At 42.1% G+C, this 23,988-nt stretch overlaps 1 protein-coding gene across 2 annotated transcripts in view; it reads right to left on the bottom strand.

Moving 5' to 3' along the window:
* TDRD7 (tudor domain containing 7) overlaps positions 1-17,027 on the bottom strand; it is a 77,548-nt gene extending 60,521 nt beyond the window's left edge. The window contains exons 1-2 of one of the 2 annotated variants that reach the window (XM_049626863.1): positions 16,860-17,027; positions 901-1,113 (exon numbers count right to left, since the gene is read on the bottom strand). In XM_049626863.1, the coding sequence (XP_049482820.1) occupies positions 901-1,107 (207 nt within the window). In that variant the 5' untranslated portion in view covers positions 1,108-1,113; positions 16,860-17,027. Of the gene's footprint in view, positions 1-900; positions 1,114-16,444; positions 16,646-16,859 lie in introns of those variants that run through there. The other variant, XM_049626868.1, reaches the window with a different exon arrangement.
* Between the last annotated feature and the right edge of the window lie 6,961 nt (positions 17,028-23,988).

The following is a 23,988-nucleotide window of genomic DNA, read 5'->3' as shown; positions in this document are numbered from 1 at the left end:
GTGGCTCAGTCAGTTAAGCATCTGATTCTTGATATCAGCTCAGGTCATGCTCTCACAGTTCATGAGTTCGAGCCCCACATCAGGCTCTGCACTGACAGTGTGGAGTCTGCTTGGGATTCCCTCTCTCCCTCTTTCTCTTCCCCTCCCCTGCTCATACTCTCTCTCTCATAATAAATAAATAGATAATAAACTTAAAAAATATTTTTAAAAAGTCAAAGTGCTGAATGATCCACTAGAGACTCAACTAGGGTCCAGATAGTAGGAACAAATAGGAATGAGGTCAAACAATGAGAATTTAAGAGTATCTATTAGCTCTGATAATCAGGAGGTCATTAGTGACCTGAGCAAAAACAGTTGTAGCAGGTGTATAATGCATGGGTGCTGACACCTGGCATTTAGGTCTCCAGTACACTTATTTTGCTTGAATGCTAATGACTGGGTAAACTTTAAATTTTTTCATCTATAGTGACTAGAGTCTAAGTTTTACATCAAAAAGAATCTGAGGGATAAAACAAAAGACATCAGAATTTAGGCTGTGTCTTGGATGCTTTCTATCACTAACAATCTCAAACCACTTAGCTAGTACTTTTCACTTTGACTTCTGTCCTAGTTAGGAGATTAGAAGTGCCAGGCAGGCAATTAAGAATTGGTCTGACTCTTGGGGCGCCTGAGTGGCTCAGTCGGTTGAGCGTCCTACTTTGATCTCGCAGTTGACGAGTTCGAGCCCCACGTCGGGCTCTGTGCTGACAGCTCAGAACCTGGAGCCTACTTTGGATTCTATGTCTCCCTTTCCCTCTGCCCCACCCCCACTCATGGTCTGTCTCTGTCTCAAAAATAAACATTAGAAAAAAAAAAAAAAAGAATTGGTTTGACTCTTGACATGCACAATTACCTTCTTACCTCTCCAGATCTACTAGTCTCTATCCTCACAACTGCTGGCACACTTCTCAGATAGGCTTCTAATGTTGGGTAACCTAACTGCTTAAAGGGAATCCAGTCTCCAGTCAAGGATCTGTACTCTCCTTGGAGGCGGGGTAATACTATTCCGTTCTTATGAGACTGCAGAACAGCTCGTAGCATTTTTGAAACCAGATCTGCTTCCAGCATCTTCACCTGTAAGAACACAATAGAAGGTTTCTATAATATGATTTATTAGTCTATGAACTCATTCGAAGTTGTTAGGTTATCCCATCAATTGTTACCGAATACTTTCAATGCTGTTACAATATAGGGAGATTACTATGGTGGAGAAAAGCACAGAATACTATGAGAACACAGGGCAAGTCCAAGATGCACAAAGACTAATCTGGGGAGGGAAGATATCAGGGAAACATTCCCAGAGGGGAGGTCTGAATGGAATCCTGAAGGACAGGAAGGAATCAGCCAGGCAAGGAGGAAAAGGGTGTGTGGTGGGGTGAGGATGGGGAGAGGTATCAGCCTCAAGTAAAGGGAATAGAAAGTTCAAAGGGCACAGAGGTCAGAGGGAAATAGATGGTTGATTCTGAGGAGTTCCAGGCAGTTAAGTGGCTGGACATGATTGAATGAAGACTCTAAGATTCTAAGTTGAGGACTGAAAGACGAGGATAAAAGAGGTGGGAAGAGGTGGGAAGAGGCAGACTCAGAAGAGACCCCTATATTATGTTTACATGTGTGCATTTTTGCCAAACATAATGTGGGGCCTTAGAAGAATTTTAAATAGGGGAATAAAGTGATCAGCTTTGCATTTTAGAAAGATAACTATTCAGTAGTGGAGAAGACAAATGGGAAGGAGAAAGACTAATGAGTTTGTAAGAACACTTGAAAATATGGAGGACTTAAAAACAGGAAGTTGGGAATAAACAAAAAATCAATTTGAGAAGTAATTAGGAGGTAGAATCAACAGAAATTGATTAACTGGTGTGGATTATGAGGGAGTTTCCAAGTTTCTGGCTCAGAAACACAGCAGACAGTAATGACCCACATTGAGATGGGGTAGAGGCAAGTTTGCAAGAGAAGAAAAGAGTGAATTCATCTGGGACATATGGAGGCTGGGATGCATACAGGGCAGCCACACAGATATATTCATGAGGAACTCAGGTTAGAAGTCTGAACTGGGGATTTGTTGACCTTTAGCAAATATATGGTATTTGGTGCCCAGGGAGTCAAAAATAAAGTTAAGGATGGACCTCTGTGGAAGGCTGTCATTAAGGGATAGGCAAGACAAAGAAGAACCTATGAAAAAGTGACCAGAGATAGAAGTACAAAAGGCAGAACTGGTGTCATATAAACAAAAAGAGGAAAGAACCAAGAAGAATAGCATATTCAAAAGCGTCATACCCAGCAGTCAAGTGAGAGAAAAATGAATTTTGGTACCTTGGAAACCTGTGAGGGCCCTGGCTAAGGATCTTCAATAGTCAGTAATTGGCCTTTTTGATTAACCACTCATATTTTCTCTGGACTGATAGTAAATAGAATGGTGATACATTCAGAGAATGGCATTCAAGAAACCAGGAAAAGCAGACTTAGAAAGGTAAGCCATGGACAACTAGTTAATTCCTCCTTCAACAGTGCTATCCAACAGAATTTTGTGCTGATGGAAATGTTTTACACCTGCACTGTTCAATACACGTGGTGACTGAGCACTTGAAATGTGGCCAGCATGACTGAGGGCCTGAATTTTAAACTTAATTGGAATTAAATGTGGCTAGTGGACACTAAATTGGACAGCACAGAATTCTAGACAGCCTCATTCTTTCTCTGGTTTAGAAAACAAAAAGGAGAAGGGCACCTGGGTGGCTCAGTCAGTTAAGTGTCTGACTCTTGATTATGGCTCAGGTCACGATCTCATGGTCTGTCGGATCGAGCCCCACATTGGTCTCTGTGCCGACAGTGAGGAGCCTGCTTGGGACTCTCTTTCTCCCTCTTTCTCTGCCCCTCCCCTGTGCATATGCTCACTCGCTCTCACTCTCTCTCTCTCTCTCTCTCAAAATAAATAGATAAATTAAAAAAAAAAAGGAGGCATAGCATACAACTCTAGCAATTTCCTCATCTGTCCATTTTAAAAAGGAGGGAAGATATCAGCTCATTTGTGAGTGCTCTTAATAATAAATATGATACTCAAATGACAGTGAGGTTAAATGGCAAATATCCTAAGTACTCATTATGTACTTCCCTCCATTAAACATCAACTCTTTTAGAACTGTCACCACCAGCACCAAGATTGAATTAATACTATGTATATATACACAATGTGTAGTATATCATTATTTGAAAGGGGAATGTGATAAAGACATGTATCATAAACCTTATGGCAACCACCACAAATGCTTTAAAGAGATATAATTAATAATCCATTAGTAAATATAAAACAGGATAAAAAATTCAATCAAAAAGCAATTAGATGTACAACTGAAACTAACACTGCATGTTAACTACACTGGAATTAAAAAAAAAAAAGCAATTAGGAGTAAAAAAAAAATTGGGCAAAAAAAGGGTGGGGGGGGGACAGAAAAGAGATAACATCTAGCAAAATGGTAGATTTAAAGTCAACCACAGCAATAATTACATTAAATGTAAATGATGAAAATATCTCAATAAAAATTTAGGATCAGTAGAGTGGATATAAAAGACTTACCTATATACTATGTACAAGAAATTTATTTTAAATACAAACACATAGATTCAAAGTAAAAAGAAAAAGATATGACATCCAAATACATGATTAATTAATACTAGAACAAGGAATATCACCTGGGATTAAGAGGGATATTACATAATTAAGGAGTTAATTCATCGGGGAGATATAACAATCCTAAATGTGACTGCACCAAATATCAGTGCTTCAAAACACATGAAGCAGAAACCAATAGAGCTGAAAGAATAAATATATTCATGATTATTTGGAAAATTCAAAACTCCTTTCTCACTAATTGGTAGAACCAGTAAGCAAAAAAAAAATCAGTAAGGATACAGAAGAGGTTAATAACAATATCAACCACACTGACCTAAGTGATATCCATAAAATATTCTACCCCAACAGTAGTGGAATATACATTCTTTTCAAGAGCACGTGGGACGTTCACCAAAACAGAATATATTCTTGGACTTAATACAATCCTTGACCAATTTAGAATATTAGAATAATTGAAATTATACAAAGAGTATCCTGTGACTAGAAAAAATTAAATTAGGCATCAGTAACAGAAAGATACGTGGACAATCCCCATGTATTTGCAAATTTAATGACATACCTCTAAAACAAAGGTCAGAAAGGAAGCCTCCTTCAGAACAAAAACATCAGAAAATATTTTTAAATAAATGAAAATACATTGTACAAAAGTTTACTGGGTGCAGTTAAAACAATATCTAGAGGGAAATTTGCAGCATTATATGCTTATGTTGGAAAAGAAGAAAGGTCCCAATTCAGTGATCTAACCTACTACCTTGAGAAAAGAGAGCACATTATACCAAAAGTAGAAGAAAGGAAGGAATAAAAAATGAGACCAAAATCAATATTGAAATGATGAAAGATTAGTAATGAAATAGAAAAGGTAAAGAAAAAAATCATGAAACCAAAACTAGTGTTTTGAAAACATCAATAAAATTGACAAACTTCCAGGTAGATTAATCAAGGAAAAAAAAAAGAGAACACAGGAATTATTAATAATGGGATTAAAGAAGGGGCCATCAATATAGATCCTATAGATATTAAAAGGAGAATATTATGAATTTATGCCAATAAATTTGGTCAACTGGAAGAAATGGAGTAAATTCACTGAAAGACACAAATTCCAAAGCTCACTCAAGAAAAAACAGATAACCTTAATATCTTTGTATCTACTAGAGAAGTTGAATTTGTAGTTAAAAACCTTCACACAAGGAAAACTCAAACCCATATGGCGTTATTGCCAATTCTACCAAAAACTTTAAGAAAAAATAATAACACTTCTACACAAACTCTTCCAAAAAACATAGGAAGGGAATACTTCTAAATCTATTTTTCAAGGCCAGCACTATGCTGACATCAAAACGAGACAAAGACATTACAAGAAAAGCACAGACCAATATCCCTCATTAACATAAATGCAAAAATTTCCAGCAAAATATTAACAAATCAAATCCAACAATATGTAAGAAGGATAACACACCATGATCAACGATAGTTTACTCTAGGAATGCAAGACTGATTCAACATTCAAAGATCAACCAATGTAATGGACGACAATCAAGAGACTACAGGAGAAAATCCCCATGGTATCAATAGGTAAAGAAAAGACATTTGACAAAGTTCAAAATCATTTATGATAAAAACTCTCAGAAAATAAGAATAGAAGGAGACCTCCTTAACCTGATAAAGAATATCTGTGCAAAACCCACAGCTAACATCATATGTAATGGAAAAAATGAATGCTTTCTCCCTAAGATTGGAACAGGGCAAGAATGTTCACTCTCTTCATCCCTATTCATTTATCACACTGGAGATCCTAGCCAGTGCAAAAACACTGATTTTAAGACTATAAAAGTATATTAATCAAAGTAATGTGGGTATTGTCAAAAAAGCAGTCACATTAAAAGAACACAAAACGTAATCCGGAAAAAGACCCACACGCACATAGTCAACTGATTTTCGACAAAGTTAACAAAAGAATTCAATGAACAAAGTTCAACAAATAGTGCTGGACCACCACTCATCCATATGCAAAACATGAACCTCATACCATATTCAAAAATTAACTCAAAACAGATCATTTAGGTCCTACTTGAAAAAGCTAATACTGTAAAATGTCTAGAAAAAAACAAAGGAGTAAATCTTTGTGACCATGAGTTGGGCAAAGATTTTTTAGAACCACAGCAGAAAAAACTGACAGATTGGATCTCATCAAAATTTTAAATTTCTTCTCCTTTAAAGGCTGTTGAGAAAATGAAAAGACAAGCCACAGACTGAAAGAAGATATTTTCACAACACAGCTGGTAAAAGGCTGATAACCAGTATATATAAGCAACACTCAAAACTCAATAAGAAAACAAAGAGGGGCACCTGGGTGACATAGTCAGTTAAACATCTGACGTTAAAATTTTTTTTTAACGTTTATTTATTTTTGAGACAGAGAGAGACAGAGCATGAACGGGGGAGGGTCAGAGAGAGGGAGACACAGAATCTGAAACGGGCTCCAGGCTCCGAGCTGTCAGCACAGAGCCTGACGCGGGGCTTGAACTCACGGACCGTGAGATCATGACCTGAGCCGAAGTCGGCCACTTAACCGACTGAGCCACCCAGGCGCCCCTAAACATCTGACTCTTAATATGAGCTTATGTTGTGATCTCCTGGCCATGGGCTCGAGCCCCACACTGGGCTCAGCACTGAGCATGGGGCCTGCTTGGGATTCTCTCTCTCCCTCTGCTCCTCTGCCACTTATGCACATGCGTGCGCGCGTGTTCTCTCTCTCTCTCTCTCTCTCTCTCTCTCTCATTAGGATTATTGTAGTCAAAAACCTTCACACAAGGAAAACTCAAACCCATATGGCGTTATTGCCAATTCTACCAAAAACTTTAAGAAAAAATAATAACACTTCTACACAAACTCTTCCAAAAAACATAGAGAAGGGAATACTTCTAAATCTATTTTTCGAGGCCAGCACTATGCTGACATCAAAACGAGACAAAGACATTGAAAGTCTCATTAGGATTATCTCATTTAGTCATTAATAAATGACTAACTTAAAAAAAATAAGAAAACAAAGAGCCCGATTAAAAATGTGCAAAAGATTTGAATACATACTAAAGTAGAGATGTAGATGGCCGAAAAACACATGAAAATATGCTCAATGGCATTATTCATCAGGGAAATGCAAAATTAAATCCACAATGAGGCATCACGACACATCTGTAAGAATAGCTTAAATTTTTAAAAAACCACTAATATGAAGTGCTAATGAGAATACAGAGCAACTGGAATTCTCATACATGCCTGGTGGCCTTGCAAAACAGTACTTTGAAAAACACCTTGGCAGTTTCTTACGAGGTCAAAAGCATACGCTTAATATTCAACCCAAAAAACTTACACATAGGTAATTACCCAAGAGAAATCATGACTATGTCCACACAAAAACCTGTACTTTAAATGTTTATGGTAGCTTTATTCATAAGTACTTCCAAATTGGAAACAATCCAAATGTCTATCAACAGGTGAATGGATAAACAATGTGGCACATTCATGCAGTGAAGTAGTACTCAGCAATGAAAAGGAACAAACTATTGATACCTAAAACTGTATGGATGACTCTTTCCATCATGCCAAGTGGAAGAAGCCAGACACAAAAGGCTATATACTGTATGATTCTATTTATGTAACATTCTGGAAAAGGCAAAACTATAGGCACAGAAATTAAATCAGTGGTTGCCAAGGACTGGGAGTATAGGAAGGGGATTGACTATAAGAGGGCACAAGGCAATTTTGGGGTGATGGGAATATTCTATGTCTTGATTGACAAACTATATTAGTCAAAATTTAGAGTACTGTAAACAAAAAAGGGTGACAGTTACTACATGTAAAGTATATCTCAATAATTCTGAGAAAAAAAAAGCTCTTTCAAGTTGTGCCACTTTGCAGTCAACTCTCACCCTCTCATACACACTGTCCTGTCTCCTGGCAACCACTGATCTGCTTTCTGTCACTATAGATCACTTTTACCTCGTATTCTTGGGCTTCACCCGTGTTACCCCATTTCTCAGCAAATACTACTTATGCTATGATAAGTACTAATTTCACTGTGCGGATGTGCCACAATCCATTTATCCATTCAAATGCTGACAGACACTTGGGTTGCTTCCAGTTTGGGGATATAAATAAGGCTGCTTTCAACAGAAGTCTTTGGGTAGACATACATATTTTTTCTCTCTTATACAAATTCTGAGATTTGGATTTTCTAAAAATTTAATATACATACTAATTCTGGGAAGAAAGTAATCTCATCCTGTAGATGAGAAAACCAAAGCCTAGGGGAAATAACCAAGATACTGTAACATATATGGAAGCCACTCACAGGGATGCTACAGATTCTAAGTCAGTGAGACAGACAGGCACTCTAAAGAGTAAGCAGCAAAATATGACAGCTATAGGGTCTGAGCACCTCCATCGCCCCTGATGTCCAAACACACTTTGAGTATGCTGGGGAGCAGGTAAGAGAGGATGGCTTTGGGACCTCTATCTCAAGGCTGCCAGAAGTTGAATCTAAAGTATGAATTCAGGCTCTTAAATAGTAAACTCCTGATTACAAGAGAAATACTTTGATTTGTAATGGTTCCTGACTCAACAAAGATCAATGAACTTTAACTACACGGTTATTTCCTCATGTCGGAAAAACCAACTGACCAAGTTTTCATTTGCAAGAGGAAAACCTGAAGGATCACCTACTCATGTCCCAGAGCCAAGCCTCCCCAACATTTTTACCTCCACCTTGCCCACCTTCTTTCCTTCAAAACTCTGTCCCTCCCACCTCTTCATTTAGAGCTCTTCTGAGTAAAGCTAGACTTTGCATCTATGTATACCAGCATTTCCAGGCGGGCCTTGACGATGAATTATACACATATAATGTGTAGATAAAATGCCAGGTGGCCGGCACACAAGTAGGAACACACCTGCTTGGGTGTTAGCAGTGTACCTGGATCGGCTTAGACTAGACTGTTTAGTACACCAGGCTCCTCCCCAGTCAGAACCACTATAAATTCCCCTGCCCAGGGTTTCAGTAGGAAGGACTTGCCCTTCACCTTGAGGAGTTTCTACTGCCTCCTCCTTTCCCTTCTTTCTGGAAAGAGCATCTATTCCATTACTACCTCCCCAGTGTGGTCTACTTTTCCCCAGCTACATTAGGGAGTGAGCAGCAATCACACTAATTTATGGGGTAAAAAAATTTCTGACATTCTACTCACTAATGGACATCCTATGACTAAAACATAAGAGAAGCCCAATAGGATGGTTTGAAAGGCCAAGTCTAATCCCATCTTAGAAGCTAATCAGAGACTGGTTCTACAGGCTGCCCTATATGAAAGCCTTCTACTCCTTCCACCCTTGGGAGAACCACTTCAGACTACTTCCCCTCAGATGTCCCCTCTACCTTCCTAAGATCTACCCTGAAAGAGCTGCCTGCAAAGACCTCCTAGACATTAACAGTTTGGGGGCGCTGATAATTAGTAGTTGATATACTGATTTTGATTTGATTTGTGGGGAGAGGCAAGGGATTGTGGAAGGCTGTGCCCATGCCTCCCCTTGCTGGCGTCTCCACGTTCACTATCACCACACAGAAAGCGTTTATTTTCCTGGGACAAATCCTTTCTCCCAGGCCCCCGTCTCCTTAGCTGTAAAACAAAAGAGTTCAGTATTAGTGGCTCTCAACTCTTATCACCATCACCACATGGTGTCAGACAGGCTGACATCCATAATTCCCCCACTCCTCACCAACTCCGTGGTGACCCTCCTTAGCCCATACCAACAACATCTCTTGCCTGGATTGGGGCAATTGCCTCCTAGCTGGTCTCTGCTTCCACTTAACCTCCTAGAATCGATTCTTCACATAGGGACCACCAGGGCCCTATACAATCTGCACTCACCCCACTTCTCTGACCTCAGTTCCTCCTTCGCTTATGTTTCACTCCCTCCACTCCACCCAGCCTGTCCTCCTTGCTGTCCCTCAAACATGCCTGGGACAGCCTCACATCAGGACTTTGGCACTTGCCATTCCCTCTGTCTGGGAAGTCCTGTCCCAGGGGGCTACACAGCTCACTGCCTCAGCTCCTTCAGGTATTTGCTCAAAGGTCACCTTCTCAGCAAGGTCTTCCCTGGACACCCTAGTCCAAATCAGAACTGTTATGCCAGCTGCCCAATATTCCCTACACCCCTTCCCTACTGTATTTCACTCCTTAGCACTTATCACCACCCAAGATTCTTTAATCTTACCACCTGCTTCCCCAGCATGACTATAAACTCCATGAAAGCCAGGATGTGTAAGGTTTTGTTCACTACTGAATCTCTAGTGCCTCGCCCACAAGAACTCAATAAATACTGAGTGAACAAATGCCACGTGCTCCATCCACCTAATACTCCTTTTCTCTCCTACTTACTAAAATATAGCATAATGCATGTGAGGCTATTAAAGGACTCATCTTTAATTTACTTTATTAAAAAATGACTTGCAAATTTTCAGGACTGTTATGAACTGGCTGAGAGAGCCAACTGCATCACCAGGCTGTGGTTGAGAACCATCAGGTAGATTACCCTGGGGCCTTTCCACTCTGAGCCAGCACTCTCAGTGAGCAAGCCCAGATCAGGGACACAGTGTTATGGTAAGAAGTCCACACATCCCTATGAGCAGGAGGCACTGCTTGAATACTGGCAAGTGTCTCATGCTTACGTGTATTCCTGTTTCCCAAACAGTGTGCATATACTGTTGGGATTCACAAACACAAATCGATACTGAATTCACAGCAGCACTTAGTAGTTACATGCTTTATCAGCCAATGGTAGAAGCCTAACTACTAGTAGGCAAAGTTCCACAAAGTTTTTTAAAACATTAAAAAAAAAAAAAAAAAAGACCTTATACTTGGCAGGACTGGGAAGCAAGGCTTGACCACATGGCTGCAATCCAAATTAAGTATCTTTATCCTTCCCTTCCACTCCCCACCCCGCCTTTTTTTTCCTTTACATATGCTATTTTCATGGAACACTATGATTCTCTATTTGCAAAAAAAAAAACTTTTTTGAGGGAGAAGTAGTCCCTGGGCTGAGACTGAACATCTCAAAGCTGGTGAGAGGCATTTAAGCACAGTAAAGCCTGGGAGGGAAAATGTGACTATTCATCTTGTTCAGATGTAGGTCATATTCTCATGCTTGTCAATTTCTTCCAGTTGGATTTGCAACTCCTACATTAGCAATGCTACTTTAGGCAATGAACAAAAAGAAAGTTACAACTAAAGCTTTAAAGGGATGCCTGGGTGGCTCAGTCACTTGAGCTTCTGACTCCTGATTTTGGCTCAGGTCATGATCCCAAGGTCATGGGATGGAGCCCAGAGATGAGCCCCCTGTCCGGCTCCAGGCTGAGTGTGGAGCCTCCTTCAGAGTCTTTGTCTCTCCCTCTTCCCCTCTCCCCTGCTTGCATGCTCTCTCTAAAAAAATCTTTAAAGAAATCATTATTTTCTAATCTGTATTGCCTTAGCAAGACCGTGTGAGTGGGGGAGAGGCAGAGAGAGAGACAGAGGATTCCAAGCAGGCTCCATGCTGCCAGCACAAGCCCAGTGTGGGCCTTGAACTCACAAAACCATGAGATCACGACCTGAGCTGAAAGCGAGAATTGGATGCTTAACTGACTGAACCACCCAGGTGCCCCTAAAATGCTCTAAAATTTAATTCCATGATTATCATGGAATTTTTCAAGATTTTCTATAGATGGCAAATTACACTTAAGAATTTTTTGTAAAAAGCACACAAGAATACTTTCCTCTATAAAAATTAAGTTTATTATCTTGGATGTCATCCATTAGAAGCACAAAAGGAAGTTGATGGGAATTTCAACTGTGCCTCAATGACAGGATTTTTTAGGTATCCTCCCCCCAAAAGATTAAGTTTGCAAGTTTCCTAAAGTGGCTCCCTAAATTTTTAAAGCTGCCATTTTGATCTTCCAACTCTCTTTCCCCTTTTATTTCTACTCTCTGAAAGCGTTGTGAGAAATATAATTTCTAGTTTAAAAAAACTCAAATTACTTTTATTTTGAGAATGTTATGCAAGCCCTGGTGACTAAGTTAGGCTAGGTTGGGAGAAATAAGGTTGGTTATCTCTGTTTTAGACCACAGCTTCTCAAGTTAAAATTCTTAAGGGTTTCCTTAGACAATACAGGGTCTGCTTGAGCTGAATAAGAATCATAAACACCAGAGTAAAGTGGAGTTATGTCTGGGAAATTATTTAATCAGAGTATGTTTAATTTCAAAAACTGACCAAGATCAGCTAGCAAAGACCTCAGGGGGAAGAAAATGGCCACAATGTGGGGTGTCTGGGTGGCTCAGTTGGTTAAGCGTCCGACTTTGGCTCAGGCCATGATCTCGCGGTTTGTGGGCCCGAGCCCTGTGTCAGGCTCTGTGCTGAGAGCTGAGAGCCTGGAGCCTGCTTCGGATTCTGTGTCTCCCTCTCTCTCTCTGCCCCTCCCCCACTCATGCTCTGTCTCTCTCTGTCTCAAAAATAAACATTAAAAAAAAAAATTTTTTTTAAGAAAATGGCCACAATGTGTCACAACAAATTGCACTTTCCTCGCTTCTCTTCCAAATGACAAGCATCAAAAGTGGTCACCTGTACTTACCATGGTACTTGGCATTCAAAAGTTACCTGCATTTCCTGGAAGCATGGTGCGGATGGAAGACTACCTATGAATATATGCATTAAATGGCCAAAAGTAAAATGAGCATTGGCATATTGGAGAAATTTTTAGAACCACATTAAATTTGAAACATCGGAATTTTCCAAAGATTTTCTTATTTGCCTCATTAACATACTTATGAACTGGAAAGCTTGCAAAGAAAGCCACTGGATCTCCTCCAAGATTCCTCACTTAACTAGTAGGCAAAAAGTTACTTACTACTTTGGCAAAGGCTCACAGAGCAGAGATTCCCTGCTAGACTACAATCCCACAATGTCCCTGCATCCCGCCTGGCTTAGGAAAGCAGCATAGGATGGAGGTCCGACTTCACAGTGGGGAGCCGAGAGAAGCATGGAATGCTGGTGAGCACCTTCAGACCATCTCCTCTAAACCCTTCCGTTTAAAAATGAGGAAACTGAGGCCCAGGGTAATTATTCCAGGTTTCATATACCTTTATGGCCAGAACCACAACAAGAACCCAGGGCTTCTGGTTCCCACAACGAGGGCTTCCTTTTAGACAGCTACTCCAAATGTAGAGTTGGCTTCTGAAAGTAAATTGGACTTATGGAGTACTGACTTCGTGATCAGCCCTTAACTGATCATCTGGCATGAAACAGGGATCTGCCACGTTCTGATTTAAGGGTGTGCACCCAAATCTGAAAGCATCTCTCACTGCTGCAAATATTCAGTGGTGGCGATTGACATCTCATTTTATCCTTTCATTCTGTCCTTTTTCTTTTCCTTACACAATAAATCACAGTATCCCAAAGTGTTAACAATGTATAAGAAATGGGGCAAGGAACAGGGGAAAGTAATGACCAACTTTAACAAAGAGATATTTAGAGGCACCTGGTCATGATCTCTCAGTTTATGGGATTGAGCCCCACATAGGGCTCTGTGCTGACAGCATGGAGCCTGCTTGGGATTCTCCCTCTCTCTGCCTCTCACCTAATCTCTCTCGCTCTCTCTCAAAATAAATAAACGTTTAAAAAAAATTATCTTCCTTTAAAAAGAAAAAAAGAGAGAGATTTAAGTAATTGAAATAGCCTGAAATAATTCTCACACTCAAAACTGTATTTTGGAAACTCACAGCTTTTCTCTTTAATACACCTGGTAATCATCCTGAGAAAGTCTTACTCAGAAGAAGGTGGCTTCTGTGTCCTCTAGATACAGCCTTTACCACCAACCCTCTGTGACTCAATCATTTGCATGTTATCGCTTTCCCATTGCCTGACTTTCCTCACTCCCTACACCCAAAGACCTTTAGCCCAGCTGCTCTGGCTCTCACCTGTGCTTTCTCATCTTTAAGTTTCTCTTTTCTTAACTATTTTCAACTGTACTGTTTGGCTCATCTTCCTCAATGCATTTTTCATGTCATAAATTTGAGCTGCAAAGTGGCACTAAACCCCAAAATATATCTGAAGAATTATTAGGGTAAACTGAAATCACCAAGTAATCTCTCTTACCTTCTTGGGCAGCCACTCAATTTTTAGTATCTCCTCAGGGCATATACTTCTGGTAACTGGCTGTCCTTTTACTTTAAGACAATATTAAAAAAAAAAAGTTCATTTGTTTGTTTTTGAGAGAGAGAGAGAGTGACAGACAGAAAGGGAGAATCCCAAGCAGGCTCCATGCTGTCAGTGCAGAGTCCAACGCAGGGCTCAATGTTATGAACCGTGAGATCATGACCTGAGCCGAAATCAAGAGTCAGATGCTCAACCGACTCAACCACCCAGGTGCCCCTTGAAGACACTATTTTAACATGCCAAGGCCTAAAAGTTCAGAACGTCGTGCTGAAAAAATTTTAGACATCATCTAGTTTATCCCAAACCCCTCATCTTATAATAAATTGAGGCTAAGAGAGGGAAGGTTTTGGTCTAAGACCCTTCCCAGATGATTTCTCATCTTGCAACATGTTAACATGTTCTCTTTTCTTTCCAATTACAGTATAGTCTACTTGTTACCACCTGAATTAGTTACTCCTTTACCAACTCTTTCAAAAGGAAAGATAGTAATTAATGCCTTCAGGTGGTGATCTACCCCCACAGGGTATCTTTAGGGAACAGGGTTTTTACTATTATTATTATTATTATTATTATTTCAAGCTCTAAAGTGTACATGCATTACTAACTACATATTATGAATAATAAGTAAGGGCCTTCCATAAATCTACATATTAGTGAAAAAAACTCTGGAGATAATAAAGTGACCTAGTTAGGATTTGGGGTCTTAAGCCCAGTCTGCTACTAATTAGCTATGATCCTTTGAGTGAGTCACTTCAGGTCTCTTTTTTTCATATGGATGGGTGATAAGGAAGATGGACAAGATCTGTGATTCTCAACTTTCAAGTTCTGAGATGAGATCCAAAGATCTAAAGGAAATCACAGGTTTGCTTCCTCCTGACACAGCTGCACAGCTAAAATATTGAGTATGTTTGCAAGTCACTAGGTATTTCATGCCGACCAGAAGCTCTCATTGGCATGTATACACATCTCAGCTAAATTACTTTTGGTTTAAGAAAAAATGTAAAAACACACACACACATTTGGCCCACTGAAGAAATAATAAAAAGAATGAAGCTTTCAAAAGCACAAATATGGGAGTAGAGGGCAGAGAAAAAAGTTTTGCACAAAGAAAAAGCGATTCACATAAATATGAAATTAGATTTCACTCAAGTACCAAGGAATTTCTGTCCTTCCTGTATTCATCCGCTGATCCTGAAAATGCCCAGATGCAAAGCACTCTGTCAAATCTCAGTTCTTGAAAAGAGCGCTTGATCAAACACAGAATAGGCACTTAAGAGTTGGATTATAAAGTATTTTCCTTCACATTCATACCAAGTCTCCAACAAGATTCTATTGCACAGAGAATTTAAAGAGAAGTCCTTCAAGGAGTTTAAATGTCTTGGTACAAAACACAGTAGTTCATTCAGCCGTGTTCAACCAATACACTTAAAAGGGCATTAGCAGGGATTATGTTCCATCTCCAATCTACAGGGACTGAAATCTGAAGGCACTGCCAACTGCTGCCTCACCGTCTCACTGTGCTTAACTAGCAAAGAGGAAATCTGTGTGCCACCAAAGGGCCCTGGGCCGAGGCACAGGAGATGTGAATTCTAATCCAGCTGGCCCCAGGAGCAATTCCCTGCACAGAGCACAGTGCTTTGCCTGTAACTGATGCTCCGAAATGTCAACTAAGTGGAAATGCAAAAATCCCCACCAAGTGCCCATGAATATTATACAGAGAATTTAAAGATGCCTCCAAGAAACTGAAATCCAGTTAGGTAAAATATAGGAACTTTGGTGTAAGGAAAAGAACTAACGTGTCTCGACCATTATAATAAATCAAAGGATTTACAGTAGTTACCTCACAAAAGCTTTGTGGAGTAAGTTAAACATTTCCATTTGATAATACAGAAAACCAGGCTCAAAGAAAGTAGTTTATTCACCATCCACAATTAGTAAGAGGAGAAGCCCAGATTTCCAACCCAGGTCTGCAAAGCCCACAGTTTGCAGTATGCAACGCCTACACATCAAGGCAGCCCAGGATGAGTTAGAAATTCGGGTCTAAGTTTCACTCTTGTCTCTAAGTTGTTTTATACCACTAGACAGAACACTTGTTCTGCAATTTTCCCACCGCACCATGGGACGTAGTGGGGCGGGGCGGTGACCTAGATCAGTAGTTTGTTTTGTTTTGTAAGGCGGTCATCAGAATCCTTTGGGGCCAGGACTTTTTTCTAATATAGGCATACGCCTTTCTTGCTCTTTGAAACTATGTGGGACTGGTACGCTTCAGTTGTAACTGGAAATGCATTACACCCCGCAAACGGAACGGAGCAGAAAAGTTGTGCGGGCCCCAATCCCCCTCCCGTTAACTTGAGGCTGAGCACCTGACCCTGCAGGATTCGTGTTTCCTTTTAGCTTAGAGCTGTGTGCCGGCCCCGGGGCTCCCGGTCTGAGAGCAATGTATAGTATGCGCGTCCTGCATTACCTGAGCGGCCTGCAGGTGCTGGTCTGTAGAGAGAGGCCCGTGCCTTTGAGGGGCTTAACGCTCACCGTGTAACATACCGAGCTCAAACAGCCGGCGGCTCTGATATGCCCTGCTCCGGAGGGGCGGCAGTGGAACCACTTCCTGGTCAGCGTCTCCCGCCCTTCGTCCACACCCCTACTGCTGCATTTCCCCCGCTGCACTGACTTGCCCGGCGGCAGGAGGGTCTGTCAGGCTCCCGGGCGGACGCCCAGCCCGTCACCAAGCGGCCGGGGGAGGGGTCCGATCAGAGATTTAAAACAACGCTCTGGAACTCCGACTCCCCGCCCCCCCTGCGGGGCATCTCCTGCGGCTGCCGGGAAGAGGCCCCGGGCCCGTTCCAGTCCCGTCCGGGCCACTGTCCCTCCAGTGACCCAGGTGCGCCGCGCCCGCCCGAAACCCCGTCTGACGCCGCCCGGCACCTGTCGCGCCCGCAGCGGCAAACCCTGCGCTCACCTCGTCCCGGGGGCCCACGGCCCGTCCCCGCGCCTCTGGGCCCAGCTCCCGCCGCCGTCTCCGCCAGGCCCACAGCCGCGGCCGCCGCCCACTTTCGGTTTCCCCGCACGGCCAGAGCCGCAGCCACGGCTCGGGATTCACCTCAAGCCCCCGCCCCGCCCCGCCCCGCTCTGCCCCGCCCCGCTCCGCCCCGCCCCGAAGGCAGCCCGGCCTCGGCTCTGCGCACGCGCGGGCTCTCCGGCCGCGTTGGCCCACGCCGGCGTCCGCGCGTGGGGAGGGAAACCGACGCCGCCTAGCGGTTTCTGCGCGTGCCCACGCACGGGCCGACGGCGGAAGACGACTGCGGGGAAGGTTCAGGCGCGCCTCCCCGTGGACAACGCAAGTACCCGCGGCCTGGCCCGGCCGGGACCCGGCACTTCACACCCAGCAGGACCTCACCAGCAGTTAACACGCTCTTGTATGCTTGCTTCACGCCCAAGTCAGACGTTTCAGTCAACTCTTGCTCATTCTTTTGGTTAACAGGAACAGTTACTTTTAACCCTCCCAGACGTCCACCTGGTCCGCTCATTTCCTTTAGGTTTTTCCGAAGCGTCACCTTTTCGAAGAAGGTGCTACTTTAAAAAATGTCAATCTGCTTCCCGGAGTTTCTCACTTCTCAACTTTCTCTCTCTTGAGCGCACTGTATGTATTTTACTTATCATGTCCTCGAATTAAGCTCTGTGAGCACAGGAATCTTTGTCATGCTCCCTAACCTATTCCTGGAGCCTAGGATTGTGCCTGGCACATAAGGGTTAAATAAATATTTGTCGAATTCATTCCTTCATTCATTATAAAATTATTGAACATCTAATATTCATTCACTTATTTCTTGTGCACATTAATTCTACCAACATATATTGGGCGTGTCGGTTTGTATTCCTTAAACCAACATTGAACACTTCTCTGCACTTATTCTATAAGCATTCACTGAGGTCTGCTGTTTTTTCGAGGAGTATATATTTTTACAGCTCTATTGAGGCATACTGTAAACGGCACATTTAGAATGTACAATTTGATGTTTTCACATATGTATACAGCTGTGAAACCATCACTGCCATAAACATAACAGCACACCATCACCTCCAAAAAGTTTTCCCTGGGTCACTTTTATAATCCTCATCTCTTGTGCCTCTCTGTCCCTTGCCCCTTCAACTGCTGATCTGCTCTCTGTCACTATGGATTAGTTTGCTTTTTCTAGAGTTTTATATAAAAGGAATCATACAGTATGTGCTGTCTTTTTTGGTAGGGGTCAGGAGGAAGGTCCATTTTTTTTCACTCAATGTAAACACGTTGAGATTCATCCATGTTGTTTTGTGTACCAGTAGTTCGTATCTTTTTATTGCTGAGTAGTATCCCATTGTATGGGGGTACTAAACCTACCATATGACCCAGCAATTCCATTTACCCAAAGTTTGCCCAAGAGAAATGAGAGCATATGTCTACACAAAGACCTAGACAAGAATATTCATAGCAGCCTTGTTTACAATAGCCAAAAATAGAAAAAAAACCAATACCCACTGGTAGTTGAATGGACAATCAACTAGTACATATTGAACACCTGCTGTTACATAACAAACTTTCATGGAATGCCTACTCTGCTAAGGCACAAGCCTATGCTTGAGGAGCATTTTAAAAATTATTTCTTATTTATTTATTTCCTTATTTAATAAACTGCGCATCCAACATGGAGCTCAAACTTATGACCCTGAGATCAAGAGTCACGTGCTCTACCAACTGAGCCAGCCAGGCAAGCACCCTTGAGGGTCTTTTGATTCAGTGAAAAGAGATAGCAAGCAATGAAAAGTTTGGCTGGAAGTAGATCACAGAAGGCCCTATAGCCCATGCACAGAAGTTTGGGCTTTTCCCCAAAGGCAATGGGGAACTGTTCAAAATCTCCTTTGAATGCTGTTCTCTTTTATACTCCCACATCTAGTCCCTAACTAAATCTGCCCAAATGTCTCTCCCCGGCACTTCTCTTCATCCCTGCTACTGTATTTCAGTCTATTTAGGATCTCTCTCCCTTGCAATCTGCTCCAAGCACTGCAGTGGGTTTAATAGACCTAAAATATAGCCAGACCCAGTTTGGACTCTGCAGTGCTCATGACATCTTCTGACTCCACATTTATGATAGGAAAGATGTAAAAAGCAGCTCCCAGTGGAAAGAGTGCCAGTGGAGAAGAAAATTAGGAAAAACTCCAGAGTCCAACATGCAAAGTAAATCATAAAAGCAATGTATGTTGACCTCAAGTCTGAGATTCTTCATCCTTTCAAAGGGATTCTATGGACTGTACTGTATAGAAAGACAAATGACGTTCTGCAGCTAGTTTTTTAAAAAACTGATTTTGGGGGGCACCTGGGTGGCTCAGTCGGTTAAGCATCTGACTTAGGCTCAGGTCATGATCTCACGGTTCGTGGATTCCAGCCCCCTGTCAGGCTCTGTGCTGACAGCTCAGAGCCTGGAGCCTGCTTCAGATTCTGTGTCTCCCTCTCTCTCTGCCCTTCCCCCATTCATGCTCTGTCTCTGTCTCTCTCTTTCTCTGTCTAAAAAGTAAACATTAAAAAATTTTTTTAAATCATATTTTTGATGAATAGTTTACATATAATAATAATACATATTTTAAATGTATGGTTTGGTAAATTTTGACAAATGTATTCAGTCGTGTGTCCACCACCACAATCAAGATCTAGAACTAATTCATCATTTCAGAAATTTCCCCTGTGCCTCTTTAGAGTTAATTTCTTCCCCCTACCACCAGCCCCTGGCAGGCATTGATCTGTTTTCTGTTACTAGAGCTTTGCCTTCTCTAGAATGTCATATAAATGGAATCATACAGTATGGAGTCTTTGTGACTGCCTTCCTTCACTTAGCAGAATGCTTTTGAGAGTCACCCACGTTGCCACATCTATCAGTAGTCTGTTTCCTTTTATTGCAGAGTAGATACCATCACCGGTATGGATATGTCACAATTTGTTTATTCACATTTGATACATGTATGTGTTATTTCCAGTTTGGGGCTATTGTGAATAAAACAGCTGTAAACAATCACATACAGGTCTTTGTGTGGTCATATAGTTGTCTTGCATAAAGACTTAGGAGTAGAGTTGTTGGTTGCAGAATATGTGTATGACTAACTATAAGACACTATCAAATTGTTTTCTAAAATGGCTGCATCATTTTGTTGTCCCTCCTCCCACCTGCCAGCAGTGTATGACAGGTCTAGTTGCTCTAAATCTTCTCCAGTCCTTGCAATTGTCAGTCATTTTAAGTTTAGTCATTTTAGCAGATGTATACAGATATCACATTGAGGTTTTTTAATTTGCATTTCCCCATGACTAATGATATTGAGCATATTTTCATGTGTTCACTGGCCCTTCATATATGTTCTTGGGTAAAGTGTCCATTCTGCAGGTAGATTTTTGGCTAAGACATACCAGGAGGTTCTCAGAAGTCCATGGAATGCTGACATAGCAAGGACAGTTTAGGAAGTTTGTTAACTTTCTTTGGAAATGGCCCCAAACCCAGGGAATTCAAGAATTAACTCCCATGCCCTGGATATATAATTGCATTTCAGGGAAATCAGAGATGATATCAAAGGATGACAAAAACTGGTTATTCTTCTGACACAATGGCTCTTGCCTCTTGTGGGATAGGAGGTTAGAATATGGGAGAGTAACACATGGATACGAAATTTGGCATATGATGTCAGAGAAGATTTTGGGGGCACCTTAAGTCCCACTAGGAACCTGTATTAAAAACTGCCTTAGATTAGGGCATATATCCTGAGGCCAAAGAACGGAGTTTTCAGAATGAACAAGACTGAGGTGGAAGGTATTCTCTCTCAGCAAAAGCCCAAGCTCATCTTTGGATGACCGGAGTCAGGGCCAGGAGCATCTGTGTCTCTCTTTCAGGAGAGGCAGGAACACTTCCCATCCTCAAGGGCTGTTGAGAGGTTGTGATCTGCTCGGATGGCTTTTGAGTGTAGGCAAGACAGATAGTAGGGGGACCAAGACCAGCTGGCCAGTGGGCAACAGCCTGGCAAGTAATCTGTGCCCATCCAAATACTTCCGAGAGGTTGTCATGGGAAAGGAGTGCTAATCAAGGCCCAGGCATAAGAAAGGAAGATGGCTTTATTGCCACCTTATCCTGGGCTGAGAAAGGTGGGAATATGTCCAGTGCGAAATGTCCACCTAAAGCCCTTCATGCATTTTTGTCTATACCTGGGGAGCCTGTTTGGAGAGAGCCACACTGGACACAAACACCAAAACACCCGTACAAGGCAGACAAGACCAAAGCCACTGGTTGAGGTGCATCTCTGTCCTTCCCTCCTTCCCTTCTCTCAGTCCAGCAAGCACCACTTAGGAAGAAGGGGAGACAGCAACCACATTCCAAGAGCATGCCTGTAGCTCATTTTGTTTTTATCTCACCTGATGGGGTTTCTGGCATTTGCAATGCAGTCTAAGAAAGAGATACTCCCAACCCTCCCTCACAGGGTCTCTCTGACGTTTCTGCTGTGGTGGGCAGTTCTTCCACTCTTCAAACTTTGGAGTGGCAATTTTAGACACCCCAGTTGTCCCCATTTCACTTCCCATCTAACCTCATCTGCCTCTTCTCTAGATCGTCTCCTATGAGGAAACCCAATCCCAAACTCTCATTTCTATCTCTTTGCCTACCACCAGATGAGCTGCAGGGACTTGGCTGTGGCATTATTTGGGGTCTTCATTAATTCCTCTCCTGGGAAATCTTCCTTGAAGCCCCACCCAAAAGTGACCTGCCCCCTTAGTGGAGCTCCTGTAGCACCTTGTCTGTCCCTCAAAAATGTTTACAGTAGGGGAGGATGTAGGAGATGGTCCCAGGTCTCATCTTCCTTGTGAACAACTTGAAAAGACTTATATTGTATTCATTTTTTTTCCTCTGAGTTATTTAATTGCAAATAATTTTAGCAATGATAATTCTAAGTCCTTCTTAAAGCTGAACAACACGTTCAAAGTTACATACGTGGACTAAGTCCAGCCTCACCTCACCTTTTTGCTTACATAAGGCCAGGAAAAATAGATGCATAACAAATGGAATCTTTGGACAGATCTACTTTTAATCGTTAACATCATGATCACACCCTCTCCTGTCAGCTATTGCCTCACCAACAAATGCAGAGGAATTTCTAGACAATTGCATTTGTTTTAACTGAGTAAGGAGAAACAAAACAAAACAAAACAAAACACTGAAGGGAGAGATTGCTGGGGCGCTGCTAAAATCCAGGCCCTGGTAAAGCTGAGGATGTGCTGATCAAGCAAAACTCCCTAATCTGCCCACAAAGGCCTCCAAGGTGAGTCAGCTGAAAGGGGTTAATCCCCAGAAGGGACTGATCCCTAAAGCTGTAGAGGCCACCCAGCCACTGAACACTGGAAAACAGGGGATAACGAAAGCTTAAAGCCACATTGTGTAGAGCAAGGTCATAGGACCAACGGGGGAGGGTCTTGGCTCTCTAAGAGATGGCCTCTGCCCCTCTAGAGCTGTGGCTCATTTGCACAGCCCAGCCCTGGGCAAGGCCCAGAGAGAAGGACAACTCCCAGGATGCAGATATTAAGTTGGCAGCAGGTTAAGGACCCAGATGTGGGGTAGGGCATGGAGGTGGGGTAACTAATACTTTAAGCAAGGCAAGCAACTATAGCATTACTGATTCTGTAACAATCAATAAACAGACTGGTACAAAAATTATACTGCAGTAGATGCTAAGGGTGAGGAAGGAAGGAGGCAAAGAGAAGGAACCACGTAAGTCTACGGCTTAGTATAGCTTAGCTGATCCTGAAATCAAAAATGCAGACAGTATTCAAGAAAATGTGGTTTCAGAGCCCCCTGACTGGTATAGTTGTTAGAGCATGTGACTCTTGATCTTAGTGTCATGAGTTTGAGCCCCATATTGGGGGTAGAGATTACATAGAAAAATAATATCTTTTTTAAAAATGTGTGTTCAGATTCAAAGTGTAATACTCTGGGAGGATCATTGCCACTTAGTTGTTTGACCTTGAATAAATCAAAATCTTTTGTTAGATTCCCTTTAAGTGGCAAAATTAACCCAGTAAGTAGCAAAAGAGACTTCACTAGAGGCTTTTTGGACAATTCCCATTCTTTAGTGGGTCTCCATGAGAGCAACATCATCCCCCGCCCCCTCCCCAGGGCGCGTTGGACATTTGTGAGGTTAATTTAGGTTTTCACAGTGATGGGGGGCACCTCCTCAGATTTAGTGGGCTTGGCTGGTTGCTTTTTGTCCTGCTGCCAGCAGAACAGCTCCCCGATATCCAAGGAGTTCCCTTTGTCCCAACCAACATGTGACTGTCCTGCCAGTCATTCATGTAGCTGAAAAGCCTCTGATGTATAAACACAAATAACTTTTTCGTAGTTTTATATATAACACGTTTTCCAAGTTATTTGATCTGTGAATTTCAGTTCAGGAAAGTAAAGGGAGGGGCTATAAAATATTCATTATAAAAGAGGGTGCTGGGGGCACCTGGGTGGCTCAGTCAGTTAAGCATCAAACTCTTGATTTTGGCTCAGGTCATGATCTCATGGTTTCATGAGTTTGAGCCCCACATTGGGCTCTGTGCTGAAAGCATGGAGCCTGCTTGGGAGTCTCCCTCTCTCCCTCTCTCTCTGCCCCTGCCCCGCTTGTGCTCTCTCTGTCTCTCTCAAAACAAATAAATAAACCTAAAAGAAAAAAGAGGGTGCTAGGTCAGATAGGGGTTGAGTGCTGCTTCTAGAAATCCCCCAACAGCCATTCTTACCCAAAGAGAAGCTGAACAAGACATTCTTGTTTACTCCAACAGACAGGGATGAATGCATGTCTTTATTAGAATTCTGCATCACCCCACTCCCAAATTACCTGATTTTCCCTAGCACTTACAACATGCTGAGGAGATTAAACACTGTTTTGAGAGTTCTTCCTGGAGTTCACTTAGCCCATAAGAAGAGATGGTCTTCTTTCCAATTCTCTCTTCATCCTCTTGCACTTAGCCTTTTCCACTTAAAACTGGAGCCCCTGCTCTCAGTAGCAACTTCCTTCAAACAGGGTGTTTTATATTTGCAATTAGAAAA

This window comes from Panthera uncia, chromosome D4 (genome assembly GCF_023721935.1).
Source record: "Panthera uncia isolate 11264 chromosome D4, Puncia_PCG_1.0, whole genome shotgun sequence".
NCBI classification, from domain to species: domain Eukaryota; kingdom Metazoa; phylum Chordata; class Mammalia; order Carnivora; family Felidae; genus Panthera; species Panthera uncia.
The sequence above is the reverse complement of the archived record's forward strand: the minus strand, read 5'-3'. Positions and strand labels throughout refer to the sequence as shown.